This window comes from Trachinotus anak, unplaced genomic scaffold (genome assembly GCF_046630095.1).
Source record: "Trachinotus anak isolate AG129_WGS33_773 ecotype Australia unplaced genomic scaffold, CSIRO_AGI_Tana_v1 ptg000042l, whole genome shotgun sequence".
In the NCBI taxonomy this organism is placed as follows: domain Eukaryota; kingdom Metazoa; phylum Chordata; class Actinopteri; order Carangiformes; family Carangidae; genus Trachinotus; species Trachinotus anak.
The window spans coordinates 1,721,145-1,736,203 of NW_027273893.1; the positions used below are offsets into that span (position 1 = coordinate 1,721,145).

At 44.4% G+C, this 15,059-nt stretch overlaps 2 protein-coding genes across 4 annotated transcripts; both read right to left on the minus strand.

Moving 5' to 3' along the window:
- Nucleotides 1–239: 239 nt before the first annotated feature.
- Nucleotides 240–9,710, minus strand: ubap1lb (ubiquitin associated protein 1-like b). 3 transcript variants are annotated; one of them, XM_071472893.1, is made up of 6 exons: nt 9,063–9,710; nt 7,148–7,247; nt 5,187–5,768; nt 2,694–2,903; nt 729–830; nt 240–619 (listed from the first exon to the last, which is right to left on the minus strand). In XM_071472893.1, the coding sequence occupies exons 2-6, from the start codon at nt 7,244–7,246 to the stop codon at nt 485–487; spliced, it is 1,128 nt and encodes a 375-aa protein (XP_071328994.1). In that variant the 5' UTR covers nt 7,247; nt 9,063–9,710; the 3' UTR covers nt 240–484. The 3 variants fall into 3 exon arrangements, with proteins under 3 accessions (XP_071328994.1, XP_071328995.1, XP_071328996.1); XM_071472894.1 differs by having other exon boundaries at nt 514–641; XM_071472895.1 differs by lacking the exon at nt 240–619 and adding an exon at nt 1,635–1,746.
- Nucleotides 9,711–9,857: 147 nt separating this feature from the next.
- On the minus strand, nt 9,858–14,262 carry pdcd7 (programmed cell death 7). Its single transcript, XM_071472890.1, has 5 exons — nt 13,195–14,262; nt 11,500–11,638; nt 10,769–10,999; nt 10,602–10,689; nt 9,858–10,397 (listed from the first exon to the last, which is right to left on the minus strand). The coding sequence occupies exons 1-5, from the start codon at nt 14,197–14,199 to the stop codon at nt 10,256–10,258; spliced, it is 1,605 nt and encodes a 534-aa protein (XP_071328991.1). The 5' UTR covers nt 14,200–14,262; the 3' UTR covers nt 9,858–10,255.
- Nucleotides 14,263–15,059: the final 797 nt, after the last annotated feature.

Sequence of the window (15,059 nt, forward strand, 5' to 3'; positions counted from 1 at the left end):
GAGTATGGCCCTAATGATCCATTCATGTGATGCTGAACAGTGACAGTATGATTCGCTTGGTTTTGATGTGTTTGTGGTACCTAGTCCCTGACGTACCCCGTTCCTGTTTCGACAGAAAACAAACCTTTAATTTTAAAACACTGACAGATCCTGTGTGGGAAGAGGGGTCACATCAGGTCAGACCACCGAGAAGAAGAAACCCGAGGAACATTTTCTCCAGCTGAATGAAAAAGCCTCCATTAAATTTGAGAAAAACTTTAATATGTCTCTCACACTACTGACATCATCATCATCTTTATCAGCATACATACAAGATAAAAACATCATATACTTTCCCTTTGTGAAGGCCACTGACCATCTTCACACATGATGACGTGTGTGTGTGTGTGTGTGTGTGTGTGTGTGTGTGTGTGTGTGTGTGTGTGTGTGTGTGTATGTGTGTGTGTGTCTGTGTGTGTCTGTGTGTGTGTTGATCTGCTGCCTGTCATGCCACACGCATCATCAGCTCCTCAAGGGCGCGCTCTCGGTGGTTCTCATGGACCAGCAGCACCTCTTTGATAGCATTCTGCTGGAAGCCCATCTCATGGAACTGACTGAGCAGGTGGAGGAACTCCTCGGCCTGGAAGGAACAAACATCACATCTGTACCACTTTAAATCACAGTGATGTCATTACAGTGTAAATCCTGTCTGTGAGGATTAAAGGTGATGTTGCAGCTCTGTGTCTTACCTTTGTCTCACAGTTCTGAAACATCTCCAGAGCCTCCTCCACCTCAGCCATGTCATAACCCAGCTGACACAGGTGGTCACATGCTACCAGGTAACTCAAGACCTGTAGACACACACACACACAGGTTTGTTCATACAGGATCAACATCCTGTGGGTCAAAAACCAAAGGAATTGTCATCACAGGAAGTCAGTAACAGGAAGTTCTCAGCAACAGGAGGTTCTCAGTAACAAGAGGTTCTCAGGAACAGGAAGTTCTCAGTAACAGGAAGTTCTCCGCAACAAGAGGTTCTCAGGAACAGGAAGTTCTCAGTAACAGGAAGTTCTGAATAACAGGAAGTTCTCAGTAACAAGAGGTTCTCAGGAACAGGAAGTTCTCAGTAACAGGAAGTTCCAATCCGATCTAAAACTGAAATATGACATCGACATAAGTATTCAGACTCTGTGTCTCTAATTTCTCTGATCATCTCTGAGATGTTTCACCACCTGGACTGGAGTCCACCTGTGGTAAATCAGCTGATTGAACACACACCTGTCTATATCAGGTCTCACAGCTGACAATGCAGATCAAAGCAGAAACCATGTGGAGAAAGGAGCTGCTGCAGAGCTCAGAGAAGTCTGGAACCACCAGCATACTTATAGAGCTTGACCTGGACTAACTGAGACATAAGGGAGAAGGACCAGGACCAGAGACCAGAGACCAGGACCCTGATGGTCTCTGAGCTCAAGAGAAACCTCCAGAAGAACAACCATCACTGCAGCTCTCCACTGATCTGGTCTTTATGACAGAGGGTCCAGATGAAGCTAAAGGACTCTGAGACTGAGAGAAACCAGATTCTCTGGTCTAATTAAACCAGGACTGGTCTGTTTGGTCTTAGTTCTCAGAGTAAGGTCTGGAGGAAAACAGACCTGAAGTTTTTCCATCTCCACACAGGATCTCTGGGGCTCAGAGGGACCATCAGCGTCTTGGTCTCCTTGTCCTTGATGTCTCAGATGGTCCAGGTCCAGCTTTAGCAGAGTCCTGGTTGTTCAAGTTAAGACCATGATGTTAGTGCAGTACTTGCTATGTGTTTAAAGCTCATATTATCAGTCCCAGTGTAGGTTTCTTTGAACAGAATTACAGCTTTCAACCGTGATCTGTCACTGATCCACCATGTGGAGCTGACTTCAGTCAGTCTGGGTTAACTGAAGCTGAAACACAATCTGTGTGAGAGCAGAGTGACCTGTGGAGTCCGGACACAGAGTAAGACTCTAATTAAGTCATTAGTTCTTCCAGTTGATGGAGCAGCTGATGTTGACTGAGGAGCTGATCTGAGATCAGACTGTAAATGTTATAAAAGCATGAAACACGTCAGAAAGTCAGATGAAGAGCTGCACCGACCACTGTGTGTGTTTGTGTGTGTGTTAAACTTCCTGATATGCTCTCTTTCCCATCAGCCCCCCCTGTGGTCTGTGATCTATTCAGAGAAGAAGTCATGGGAAAATGCAGACTCCAGATCAGTGGAAACTCAGGGTCTATTTTTACTCTGGATTAAAGAGACTTAGTTCACTGCCTCCTGACACACATTTATACAACTCTCTGTACAACACAAAATACATAACATCACAACACTGTTGCCATGGAAACGCCCACTCTGAGGCTCAAAGCTTAGATCTGACACAGAGCTGCTGGTGGTCTAAACACAGACTAACAGAGTCTGATGTCTGACAGAGACAGAGATATTTTCTGTGGACTGAACTGGGAGAGAGAAAAATACAGAGCACAACTTTAACTGAAGTGGTTCAGTTATCAGCTGATTACTGAGATGGTTTTAATCAGAGCCAGACCCTTAAATCAACCACATTGTGTGTGTGCGTGTGTGTGTGGGTGTGTGTACGGCAAGGGGCCAGGGAATGCATTCTGTCAGTGAGCGTCCTCACAAAGAAGTGTGTGTGTGTGTGTGTGTGTGTGTGGTGTGGCTGACTGACCTGATCTGGGGTCTGACGCCCCGTCCTCTGCAGGGCGATGATGGCAGTATGGAGGGGGTAGCCCCGGGCTGTGATGGCCCCCAGCACCTCCCTCTCCTCTGGGCTCAGAGCTGACAGGAGCTCTGCTGACGAGTCTGAAGCAGATGAAGGGAAACCTCGGGGGACTGAGGCCACAGGGGGGTTTCTACAGGAGTCTGGACTGAGAGACATCTGGGAAACAACAGACTGTAGTGAGTGTGTGTGAGGACAAAGGCGCTGGTGAGTGTGTTTGAGGACAGAAGACAGAGACTGTAGTGAGGACAGAGGACAGGACAGAGACTGTGGTGAGGACAGATATTGTGGTGAGGACAGAGGACAGAGACTGACAGCTGGTGAGGGCAGAGTGACCCTGAAACATTTTCAGACCACTTCCACCTGCTAATCCTGGTGCAGCTCTTATAACTGGGCTGGATTCAGGGAGCAGACTTTTAATAGTCTATTTTTGAGTCCAGATGCCTAAAAACATTTTGGAAATGTGAGCTAAAAAAAAGACAGATTTCCTCTTCCAGCTAACATAGTGCTGACTTTCACAGGAAGAGTTAAAGCATTCAAAGATCAAACCTGAAAATAAAACAAGTCATTGTGCTGCAAGGATTCATCATGGAGCCTGTATGTGAGGAGATTATAGCATGAGATAATGCCCTGAGCTTTAGACTGTATTCATAGTCTGAGTTAGGGCTATCTTCATTATATTTACTCCCTCAGCCACACTACACACTCTGAGTCATCACACCATAACAATGTTAAAGCATGGGGACTGGTCACCTGGACTTGTTTTTAAAACTATATCCTATAATGCAGTATGATGTGTCACAAGATGTTTATTAGTTTTGTACAATGTAGTCAGTTGTTTCTGCAGCATTAAAGCCACTCAAATATTTTCATATTTACAAAGGATGAAATAACTGTGTGAAATGTGAAAGTTGTTGCAGGTAGAGATTTATCACCTGACTGCAGTTCTTCTTCTCTTTATTTTGGTTCATTCTCAACCTCTCTTCAGCTCCATCTTATTGTGAACCTGTGTTTACAGCTTGTTGTTCAAATGTGTTCCACCTTTACCAGCTGCATGATCAACACATTAATGTATAATCATAATACAACCATATAATAAACATTCTGTATTATGGGTACTTTTATTTTTGGCACTTTGAGTATATTTTGATGCAAGTAGTTCTGTACTTCTACTGAAGTAAAATGTGAAATGCAGGGCTTTTACTTGTAAGTAAAAGTGAGTGAGTATTCTACACTGTTGTATTACTCCAAAATATCTGTACTGTATTTGTGTATTTCTTTCACCTGCTGGTCGCTCTGGCCATCAGTGTTAATGGTTGAGACAACATCGTACTCACCAAAGTAATTGTTGGGAATACATGGCTGAAATCATAGCTAAAAAAAATAGCCAAAAAAGTCATTAAAATAATCACCAAAATTATGGGTAAATCGTCAGTAAAATCATGGCTAAAATCATTACTAAAATCATGGCTGAAATCATAGCTAAAATAATCATTTTAATTATCACTAAAATAATGGGTAAATTATCAGTAAAATCTGTGCTAAAATCATCACTAAAACCATGGCTAAAATCTTACTAAAATCATGACTAAAATTGTTATTAAAATGTACAGCAGATTGCTAGAGAATTTGGGCTGACAAAAGATAAGGAAAACCAGCAAAATCCTACAGTGTCAGGTCACCACCTGCACCTTAAGTAATGTTGTCGGTTTCTTATCAGTCTTGTGTCATTTCCTGTTTTATTTTGGTATGTGTAACTTTTCCCTCTTGTTTCAGATTTACACTTTCCACCCTTATATGTTTCCTGCTCCTGTGATTGTCGACCCCGCCCCTAATGTGTTGCACCTGTGTCCTGCTCCTAGTGTATTTAGTCTGCATGCTCCCTGTCTTCTGTGCCAGTTTGTCTTCATTTGTAGTATCAAGCTTTCCAGCAGTTTCCCCAGCATTAGCCTCTGATTTTTGACCAGCATGTTCACAAGCATGTCTGTGAGTTTGCTGTGTCCTCTGGATTTATTGACTGTTTCCTGTGTGCCGCAGCTGCTTTTAATGTATATATTTTTTTCCCCCACTGATGGAGTGAGGCAGGTAGACGAGACGTTCAACTAACGTAAGATTAAGAAATGGTACAGTCCACTTTAGGGGAGTCTGAAATCGCATTGCAAGATTCTTTCAGGCATAAATATGGGAAATATATTGTCAATATATTGTATTTACAGTCACAGGTAAGAAGGATATATAAATGTTTCAGTTATTTCAGATGTAGTCTATTGGTGATCAGATGTAGTCTATTGGCTGCGTGGGATAGTCCGGTGTGAAAACATCGCACACTGTGGGTGAGATGTTTAACAGCTACAAATATCAAACACAGACTCTCATCACTTTTCTGTTGTGAAAAAAACTGGAACACCATTGGTCACAGACATTAAAATCATTGTCTCTTACCGTATGTGTTGTTTTGTGGTTGGTGGTGCTGAGGAGCCTGTGGACTGTATTGGCTCTTGTGGTGGGGGCCCTGGTGCTTTGAGGTCTGTGTGGGGATGAGCTCTGGCCTTGGCTGTGTGCGTTGGGATCATGCTGTGTGGATGTCTGCAGCACAGAGAGGGAGCTCTGACGTAGGTTCTTTCTACGCTGGTGTGGCAGGCTGCTCAGACAGGCCGGAGGGTTGAGCAGGTCTGGGATGAAGGCTTTCTGCTGACCACGATGAAGTGAAACAGCAGGACGTTCTCCACCTGTCTGGCCTTTCTGTGCAGCTCTCTCCTCTTTGTCCTCTGATTCTGAGGTGGTGAAGTTTGTGCACAGGATAGCGGGGTTGAGGCTGTGGGAGCGCTGTCGAGGGTTGGGCTCCCAGAAATCAGAGCTATGGCGGCTGGCCAGGCGGCTCTGCTGAGGGCTGCTGAACATCATCCAGTATGGAGGACAAGATGGCAGCAGTCCTGATGAAGAGGAGGAGAGCTGAGGACGGTGCTGGCTGGTGAAGCCACTCTGCAGCCCAGTTAGCACCCACTTCTCCAGACTGAACTCATACTGTCACATGGAGACACAAGATGTTAGTGACAGGAGCAGTTTCTCTTTATTCTTGTATCACTATTTCACTGGTGCTATGCTGACAGTTTAGCTACATTAGCATGGAATTAGCTTGTGTCAGTGTAAATCAGTCTGTTGGACAAGTACTGGTCTGATGTGAAATATCTCAACACCTGTTGCAGGTATGACCGTCACTTTGACAAACTCTTGACTTTTCATCTCAGCAAAACCCACCAACACACCAGCTCAAGACTAGCTCATGATGTCATACAGCTATGCTAGCAGTTAGCAGTTTCATAAGTTAGTCAGTTTTAGTCTATGCTCATGCTAATGTTTGCTAATTAGGAGCAACCACAGAGCAGAGGCTGATGGGAATTAGTTTTGCAGGTATCTGGTCACACTTGACAAAAAACTGGGGTGTGTTGACCTGATGATGGCGCTAGAGGAAGTGATAACAGTTCATCCTAAGAGGAACATGAATGAACCTCGTCTCCTCATGATCCAACAGTTAGAGGAATCATAGTCTGAGGTGTTCAGATACAGTTTATCATTAAGTGAAAAATCTGAGCTGCTGGTGGCACTATAATAAAAGGTGAAAGGATCAACATGTTGGTAAGCTAATGGTGTCTGCGGTTGATGAAGCACAGCTTCACACTGACATCCCACCAGTGGAAACCCTAAAACCTCAAAACATGGGGTTTAAAGTCTAATGTTACACTAGCAGCCATTCAAAGCCACAATAAAGTCCATGACACAGTGGATGTCTGGAGCAGCACAGGTCTTGGAGAGCTTGTGTATTGGGTGATGCTAAAGGAAAGTGCACAGGTTCATGGGCGCAGGGACATTAGTATGTCATATATCATCCTTCATCCTAGGTCAAGTTTTAAAAAAAAAAAATTATTTATTTATTCGTGTTGCACTTCCTGTTTTATTTTGGTATGTCTAGCCTCCCTCTCGTTTTATTTACACTTCTTGCCATTGTGTGCCCCCCACCCCCCACCCCTAAGGTGATGCACGTATGTGTAATTGTCTTTCCCCTCCTAGTGTATTTAGTCTGCGTGCTCCGTCTTCTGTCTGTTTGTCTTTGTTTGTAAATGTTTAAATTAATCTGACCCTCTAGTGATTACACTTATATTTTTAATACAAAATCATTATTTAAAATACAAGGCTAAACAATTGTAAATCAAGAAAATTTATTGATAGGCATATGAGCCAACAACAGATGTGACATTAACAATGTTACAGCTGTATTCATTTTTCTTGCTGCATGGGGATAACAGTGTGTGGCTGTAGGACAGAGCACACAGACACACACAGGTAAGGTGTGTGTCACGCATACACACATAGTGAACATATGGAGAAAAATAAACCACACTCACCTCTGTCTCCTGCAGGATGGTGAGATAATCAGGGGCAATGACTCTGACGTCATCTCTGACTTCCTGTACGACAGGCATCTTCAGGGGGATGCCATCCATACTGTTCAGTTCAGACACACACACACACACACACACACACACACACAGTTTGATTTCAGATCTATTTTTCTGTACCATGGGATGCAGACTAACTGCAACAGCACAGACTCTTGCAGTTTTTTTTTATAACTGTTAATGATGATAATAAACATCCCAGTGCTGCTGTTCAAGTCAACATGCTGTTTGTGGACTTTGACACTGTAGTACCAGAGCTCCTGCTGGAGAAACTGTAAGTTACCTCTCTTCAGTATATGTAAACAGTCTATGTACTTGTCTGGTCCATTAGTATATTACATGATTAACATGTATTCTAATCATTTTTCATTTCAACCTGGACCTCATTAAAATGTTTCTCTCATGTATAGTTTTCAAACTCTGCGTCGTCGACTGCTGCTTCAAACAGTCAAAGAAAGAAGAGATACACCACAGAGCAAGAGTTCTGCAAGTGCATGACCTGTCCATCACTGATGGTACACCAGGTCTATGGCCCGTCCATCACTCACTTTACACCAGGTCTATGACCCATTCATGACCCGTCCATCACTCACAGTACACCAGGTCTATGACCTGTTCATGACCCATCATCACTCACTGTACACCAGGACCATGACCCGTCCATCACTCACAGTACACCAGGTCCATGACCCGTTCATGACCTGTCCATCATTCGCAATACACCATGTTCATGACCCACCTGTATATTAACTCACAATACACCAGGTCCACAACCCACCATGAGACGTTCGGACATACAGATCTAAGAAAAGCTGAGAGCTAAATCAGATTTGCTTTCCCAGAAATCCTATCTGCTTCCACCTCTGCCTTTCTATATCTGTGGAGTGTTACACAATGAGGAGAGGGTGATGTGCAGGGATTACAACAGGTTACAACACTGTTTGCTAAAACACAAGGCAGCACTTAGTCCAGGTTCCACTGACTAGATGCTGAGACATTACATTATATTACACACATAAAACCTGTGTGTGTGTTGACGGTCTGAACCATAAGGTAAAGGCAGACTGTGATGAGCTAAACCTGCTCAGTGTCCCTGCTGTCCTGAGAAAGTTAATCACATATTTATTCCAGAAATACTGAAACACCAACCAGACAGATGGTCTGGGACTTACTCCAGCAGAGAGGACAGATGCTCCATAAGCTCATTGTGTGTCTCTGATGTGCAAAACACAAACTCTTTTTTACATGCTAATGCTATCAGACAAACAACACATGTATGAGACCAGCTCCACACAGGCCAGTTTTCAGCTGGTAGAACACTTCCTTTAAGAACAGCCAGAATATTTTAGAAATAAAATAAACTGTAACTTACACCTTGTGTCATGAACTTTAATAATAGTAAATATCTTGAGTGTCTGACGCTGCAGAATCTCTGACATCTCCTAAATCCCTTCTTACAACCGTCTGTCCTTAAAGCCTGTTATTCAAGTCAACAAGTTTTATTTGGTTAGTTTTGTCTTACTCCTTTATTTCACTGCTTTCAATTCTAAAAACATTCATTTTAATGCATTTTATTTGAATTTGTGACATATTTTAAAAAGTTTCATAAAAATAAAGAAGTTTTTTTTTTGTTTCTCATAATTAAATGTTTCCACAGACAGAACATGTAAGAAGATGTGAAACAACAGCATCATCATTTCATATTATATTTAATAGGAATAATGGAAGGTCTTTCTTATTATTTTATGCATTTGAAATATGATTAACTGAAATTTAAAGTTTACTCTAATCTTATAAAAGAAAAATTGAAGCTGAACTGTTTGTTTTCCTATTTATTTTATAATGAAGAAAAGTGACCTACCTGTTTGTTGTCGGAGCTGTAGTGAGACTCTGTATCGTCTAAGGTGTGATTGTGTGTATGTGTGAAGCTTCACTGGACTAAAGGTTAAATTAGAGGAGGTGCTTTAAGGAGAACCACCTGGTACACTAATCTATTGACCTGCAGTAAACCCCATCAGCTGATTTACTGTATACACACACACACACACACACACACACACACACCCACACACACACACACACACACACACACTTACTTCACAGACGAAGTCAACAGAGAGTAAAGTGTCATTACTTTCATCTACTGACACTCTTCACTCATATGATGGTTCTCATTAATAAACAGCTTTGTGTAACCACAGGTTTCAAATATCAATAATCAATATTTTTATATCGCCAATGGATCAAATTATTGTGTCAATGTGAAAGGAGTCTGTGACAGTGATGAACCTACAGATCATGAGGTATCAGGTGAACTTGCAGATTCCCTCAGGTCCACAAAGACTGAGCCTCAGTCAGCTGACATTGACATTGATCATGTTGATCTGTAACAGCTGGAGACAAACAGCTGTTTTCAGCCTCAGTCCTCACCTGCTCATCAGACAGACAGTCATAGTCAGCTGACACCAGGTGTTTATCTGTAACAGCTGGATGTGGAGACAAACAGCTGTCAGTGTCTGCTGCCTCCACCATCATGTTCTACACTCTGTGACTGAAACATGAAGTGAATCAAAATGAAAAATGTCCTGAACAACAATAAATAAATCTACATCCTTATTTCCTTCTCTGACAATTATAACATCAAAATAAAAAATCCTCCCACAACAACCCGTTTTTATTACTGAGGTGAAAAAGTGGTGAAAGTGATGGAAAACAGAACCTCAGCTGTGAAATAATAATATATAGGAAATGATTTTGGTTTTCACTGCAGTTTCTGTTGGATCTAAGTTTTCTCAGGTGGTTGGCATGGTGGATGTCTTTTAACAGTGATTTGTCCTGTTGTCATATCATCATCATCCTCTGACAGTCCAAAGGGAAAAGACACTGAAGGTCAAAGTCCATCAGCTGTGTTCTGGTTCTGGTTCATGTTCTGGTTCAGGTTTCTGTCACTGTCTCCACAAAACAACATCATGAACTTCTTCTTCCTTTTTGTACCAAGCTGAGGTGTAAATGAATTTAGACTCAGGTTGTTCTTCAGTAGTGACACAGTGTGTATCAGTCAGCCTCAGCAGCCTCAGCGGTCTGCAGAGCAGAGGCCCAGTCCTGGTCTGACGGGGGGTCTGGCAGGACCCAGGTCTGAGGAACCCTAGAACCATCGGGATGGTCTTCTGCAACCACAAACACGTCCCACTCTCCCCTGAAAGAGAAGCAAATCAGTCAGGACCAGTTTCTCTGAGTTCTGTCAGAGGGTCTGGTCACAGGGTCTGAGGGTCTGCTCACAGGGTCTGAAGGTCTAGGGGTCTGGGGGTCTGAAAGTCTGGTTACAGGGTCTGAGGGTCTGGGACTCTGGTCACAGGGTCTGAGAGTCTGGGGTCTGAGGGTCTGGGGTCTGGGGTCTCACCTGGTCTGGAGTAGAGCCTGCAGTGAGTGCTGAGCCTGGATGTAGAACTGAGTGAACGGCTGCAGGATGGAGTCAACAGGAAGTTCATCTGGAAACAAACAGGAAGTGAAGTTAACACCAGTAGAAACATGAGGCTCAGTCGTGTTGCTGTTAAACTACAGTGTCACCTCCAAACAGCATGGAGTCCACTCTGAGCCTCCTCTGCAGCTGCCTCTCTCTCTCCTTCTTCACTTGTCGCTCTTGCTCCCTCCTCCTCTCCTCCTCCTGCTCCCCCTCCAGCATCACCATCAGAGCCTTCTCCTCCGCCGAGTAGACCACCGTCCTACTCTTCATCACACTCCTCAGCTGCTCCAGTCGACTGCTGAACACTTCGTCACAGTCCTGCTCTGTGGCGATACCTGACACACACACACACACACACACTCTGTAACTGTGGACTCTCACACTCAAACCTTTTCTTCCATGAACCCCTCACTTTCATTGGATGCCATTTTGTCTTGTTGGTCACACGACCGAACAGACACCTGACCTCAGACCTGAAACATTTCTGACAAAAGTCTGAGCTAAAAGACCCAGGTTAACTTGGAAACCGCAGCAGCACCAACTGACACATGCAGAGAATAAATGTGCATCTTGTTCCTGGAATAAAAGTGTTTACATCTCATTGGCAAAGAAAACAGAAGCAGCTGAATAAACCATGAGACTCAGCGACAGAACCTGTGGCAATAATGTGACCAGTCCTGTCATCAGTGGAGTCAGTGTCCATCAAAGCTTCAGCAGATAAATACGTTTTAAAGCCCACAGTGATGCAGCCTGAGACCTGAAGAGGCTCCTCCCTCCACATCACAACATTTTAACTGTTTCTCCATCACCTTCAGGTGATGCAGGTTCCTCTCACCTTTCCTGGATGCTGCCTCTATCCTCAGCCTGCGTAGTTTCTCCAGAGATCTCAGGATGTCCTGCATCCTCTTCACGTCGGCCTGTTTCTTCCTCACCTCACAGAGGACAGAGTCTGCAGCCAGCTTCAGCTCCTGCTCCTGCACAGACAGTCCTCACAGGTCATCTTTTCTTTGTGACAGAGCTGTGGTTCATCGTCATGACGTCTATGTCAACAACAACATTACGAAGAGTCGCGAGCGGAAATATTTTGCATTGGAGGCGGATGAATACGGAGCAATTCTAGACACAAACAAGCCGACATGCAAACAGCGCCTGGTATTAGAGGTTTTAGTTATGTGAGATCAGGCTCCATACCACTGTAGTTTAGTTATTTATTTGCATATTTATAAGAAGAAGAATGTTGTTTGTTTTATATACTTGAAGGCTCCATGCCACTGCTGTTCTTTTTTGAATGTAAATAGTTGAATATTGTTGTTATTTATTACCATAAAGCACAGTATTGCTTGTTTTTATAGTGGTATTAAATACTTGACAGTTTAAAGCAGTTTTCAATAAATTAGTGAATTTAAAAGTACATGGGTTCTGGTTTTTTTTGTTTTGTTTTTTTTAAGATATTTTTTTGGACTTTATTGACAGGACAGCAGAGAGTGACAGGAAAAGGGCAGAGCGAGAGGGGGAATGACACGCAGGAAAGAGTCGGGCTGGTCGGGAATTGAACCAGCGCTCAGCTGCGAAGAGCATCCGCTCATGTGGTACGCGCCCTAACCACTTTTTTTTTGTTTTTTTTAAATTGTGGTATTGAATTAGTATCGAGAATCGTGGAAAATCACAGGTATTGGTATCGACTATTGAAATTCTGGTATCGTGACAACCCTACTAACAGGAACTAGGAAACAAGATCACATCTCTCCTGTGTTAGCGTCTCTGTATTGGCTCCCTTTAAAATCCAGAATAGAATTTAAAATCCTCCTCCTCACCTACAAAGACATTAATGGTCAGGCACCATCGTACCTTAAAGAGCTTATAGTTCCCTATTTTCCCAATAGGACACTTGATCTCTAAACGCAGGTCCACTTGTGGTTCCTAGAGTTTCTAAGAGCTGAATGGGGGGCAGAGCCTTCAGCTATCAGCCTCCTCTCCTGTGGAACCAGCTCCCAGCGTGGGTTCGGAAGGCAGACACCCTCTCTACCTTTAAGATCAGGCTTAAAACTGTCCTCTTTGATAAAGCTTATAGTTAGGGCTGGCTCGGGTATGTCCTGACCCATCCCTTAGTTATGCTGCTATAGAGCTAGACTGCTGGGGGATTCCCATGATGCATTGGTCTCTCTTGCTCTCTCTCTTGACTACTTTATGCCATTAACTTTGTTTTTTTTTCTTCTCTACCATAGTTTGTGCTTCTCCTCTCTCTCCCTCTCTCTGTCCTCATTCTGCAGGTATCTCTGTTTCTGGAGCAGCAGGATCCAGATCCACCACTACTCATCATTACTATTTACCACTGTTATCTATCTTATTGATAACACCATTACCTATACAGCTGTCCCTGGTCTCTCTCTCTCGTTTCTTCTCTCTTCCCCCCACAGTCCATAAGTGAATAATGGACTGTGATTGGTCAGGAGCACAGCTGGATGCTGATGATCTCATTAACCATAATAATAACTTGTTACATAGCTTTGACCTCATCCTGTGATCATACCTTCTTCCTCTCCTCCACCTCCTGTATTTTCTTCATCCTCCACGTGTCTATGGCGGCCTCTCTCTCAGAGATGCGCTCCTGTCTGTGCTCCTCCTCCAGCTGAAGCAGACCCCTGGCTCTCAGCCTCCGGGCCCTCCTCTTCCGCACATGGCTCAGTTTAGCCTTTAGTTCATGTAAACAGTCTCCGTCACTGAGCAGCTTTACTCTGTCCTGCAGCTCCCGCCTCATGTGTAAGGCAGTCCGATAGGAGTCTGCCCAAACACCCTCATTCTCCAGGTTGTGTCTCAGGGTGTGACAGGACTCCTCCAGCGCAGACAGGAGCTGAGCTGCCCCGTACACAGCCTCTCTGACGACGGGGACATAGCTGTACTGTAACCGCTGCTGCGGCTGGGTCTGCGGGCTCCTCGACACTTTGCCCCTGCTCTGTAAGAACCGTCGGAGCCACTCGGTGTCTTGCCTCCTCTGTGAGGCGGCTCCATCCTCATCCGGAGCTACTGTCGTTCCCGGTCTCCGGTGGTGGTCCTGACCCGGAGGGGGAGGCAGCGGGCCGCCGAGCAGAGCCCCAGTCGCACGGTAATCCTCAAAGTCCTGCTGCCCGTTCTCACCGCAGTCTGACACCGGCTGGAGGTCATACTGTGGAGGCTGAGGACCGGCTCTAAGCTGCGGGAGGTTGCCGTATGTGTTTACCAGAGCGGAGGGCACGGTGTTCGAGAAGTGTCCCGGAGGAGGGCCGAAGGGAGGCGGAGGTACGGAGGGGTCAAATCCATACAGAGGACAGGGAGCCGGCGCGGGGAAACTAAACTCATAGGCTCGGTGACCCCCATATCCCGGAGCCCACTGTGTCGGTTGAGGACCCTCTCTGCTCGGCAGTGGCCTGTTGGGGGTGTACCGGGTCTCCGGAAACCCGCCGGGATACACAGGAAGCGGCTGCTTCTGCGACGGAGTCCGGTGCTGATATGAGTCCATGATCACCAAGTCCGTCTCCTGAACAACGGCCGTAGTCATTCAGTGATCTGTTTCCCTCAGCGGAGCAGCCATGTTTGTTCTTCTTCTTCACCTTTAGCCTCTAACCCTGCAGTGCTCCACAGCGCCCACAGCATACGGTGCTTAATGTTGGTACTGCAGCTCAACTAAAGGCCTCGTCTGTCTTTATGTTTAATTATAAAAGCACTGCAGAACAGTCACAGACCATCTTTAATGTAAATATTCACTGTCTTCATTTAGCCTGTGTGTACCACATAAACACCACATGAACGTGTGTTAAATTAGGCTGCTGTATCTCACCCCTCAACACAATCTACAAAACCCTCCCACCTGTCTGAAGTTTAGTGGTGTACAAGTATAAAGTCTAAAATTCTCATTACACTGAAGTACTTGAAGAAAGGAGTTGAGTTCCTCAGTTGCTGCTGTTAACATACAAGCCAAAGCCTGTTGTGTCTCAGGTTCCTGTAAAAAAAGAAAAACGGTCCAGTATCCTCCAGTTTACTTGGTTTGTTGTAATGTGGTTTAATTGTAGGATCCATTAGGTAAATACATCTGTCTTTGTCTTCATTAAAGGAATTCAAATTTGTTTAATTAATTTGTTAGGTTGTATTTCTGGGTGAGTCAGTCAGGGGAACAACACCCCCAGTACTGGACAGAAACAGCAATGTTCTGTTTCTGGCTCAAAGTGCTCCAGTGTGTCTGAAGAAGTTCAGTCAGTTGTCCAGGTGGACAACGGTCGAGCTGGTCCTGGTGAACTAATCACTTCAGTCATCTGACGCATGGAGGATTTATATGATCAATCAGTGTCAGAGATCAGAGAGTGGAAACTCTGAACAGCTGAAAAACCTGATGTCTTTGTCACACTCCTGAGAATAGCAGTA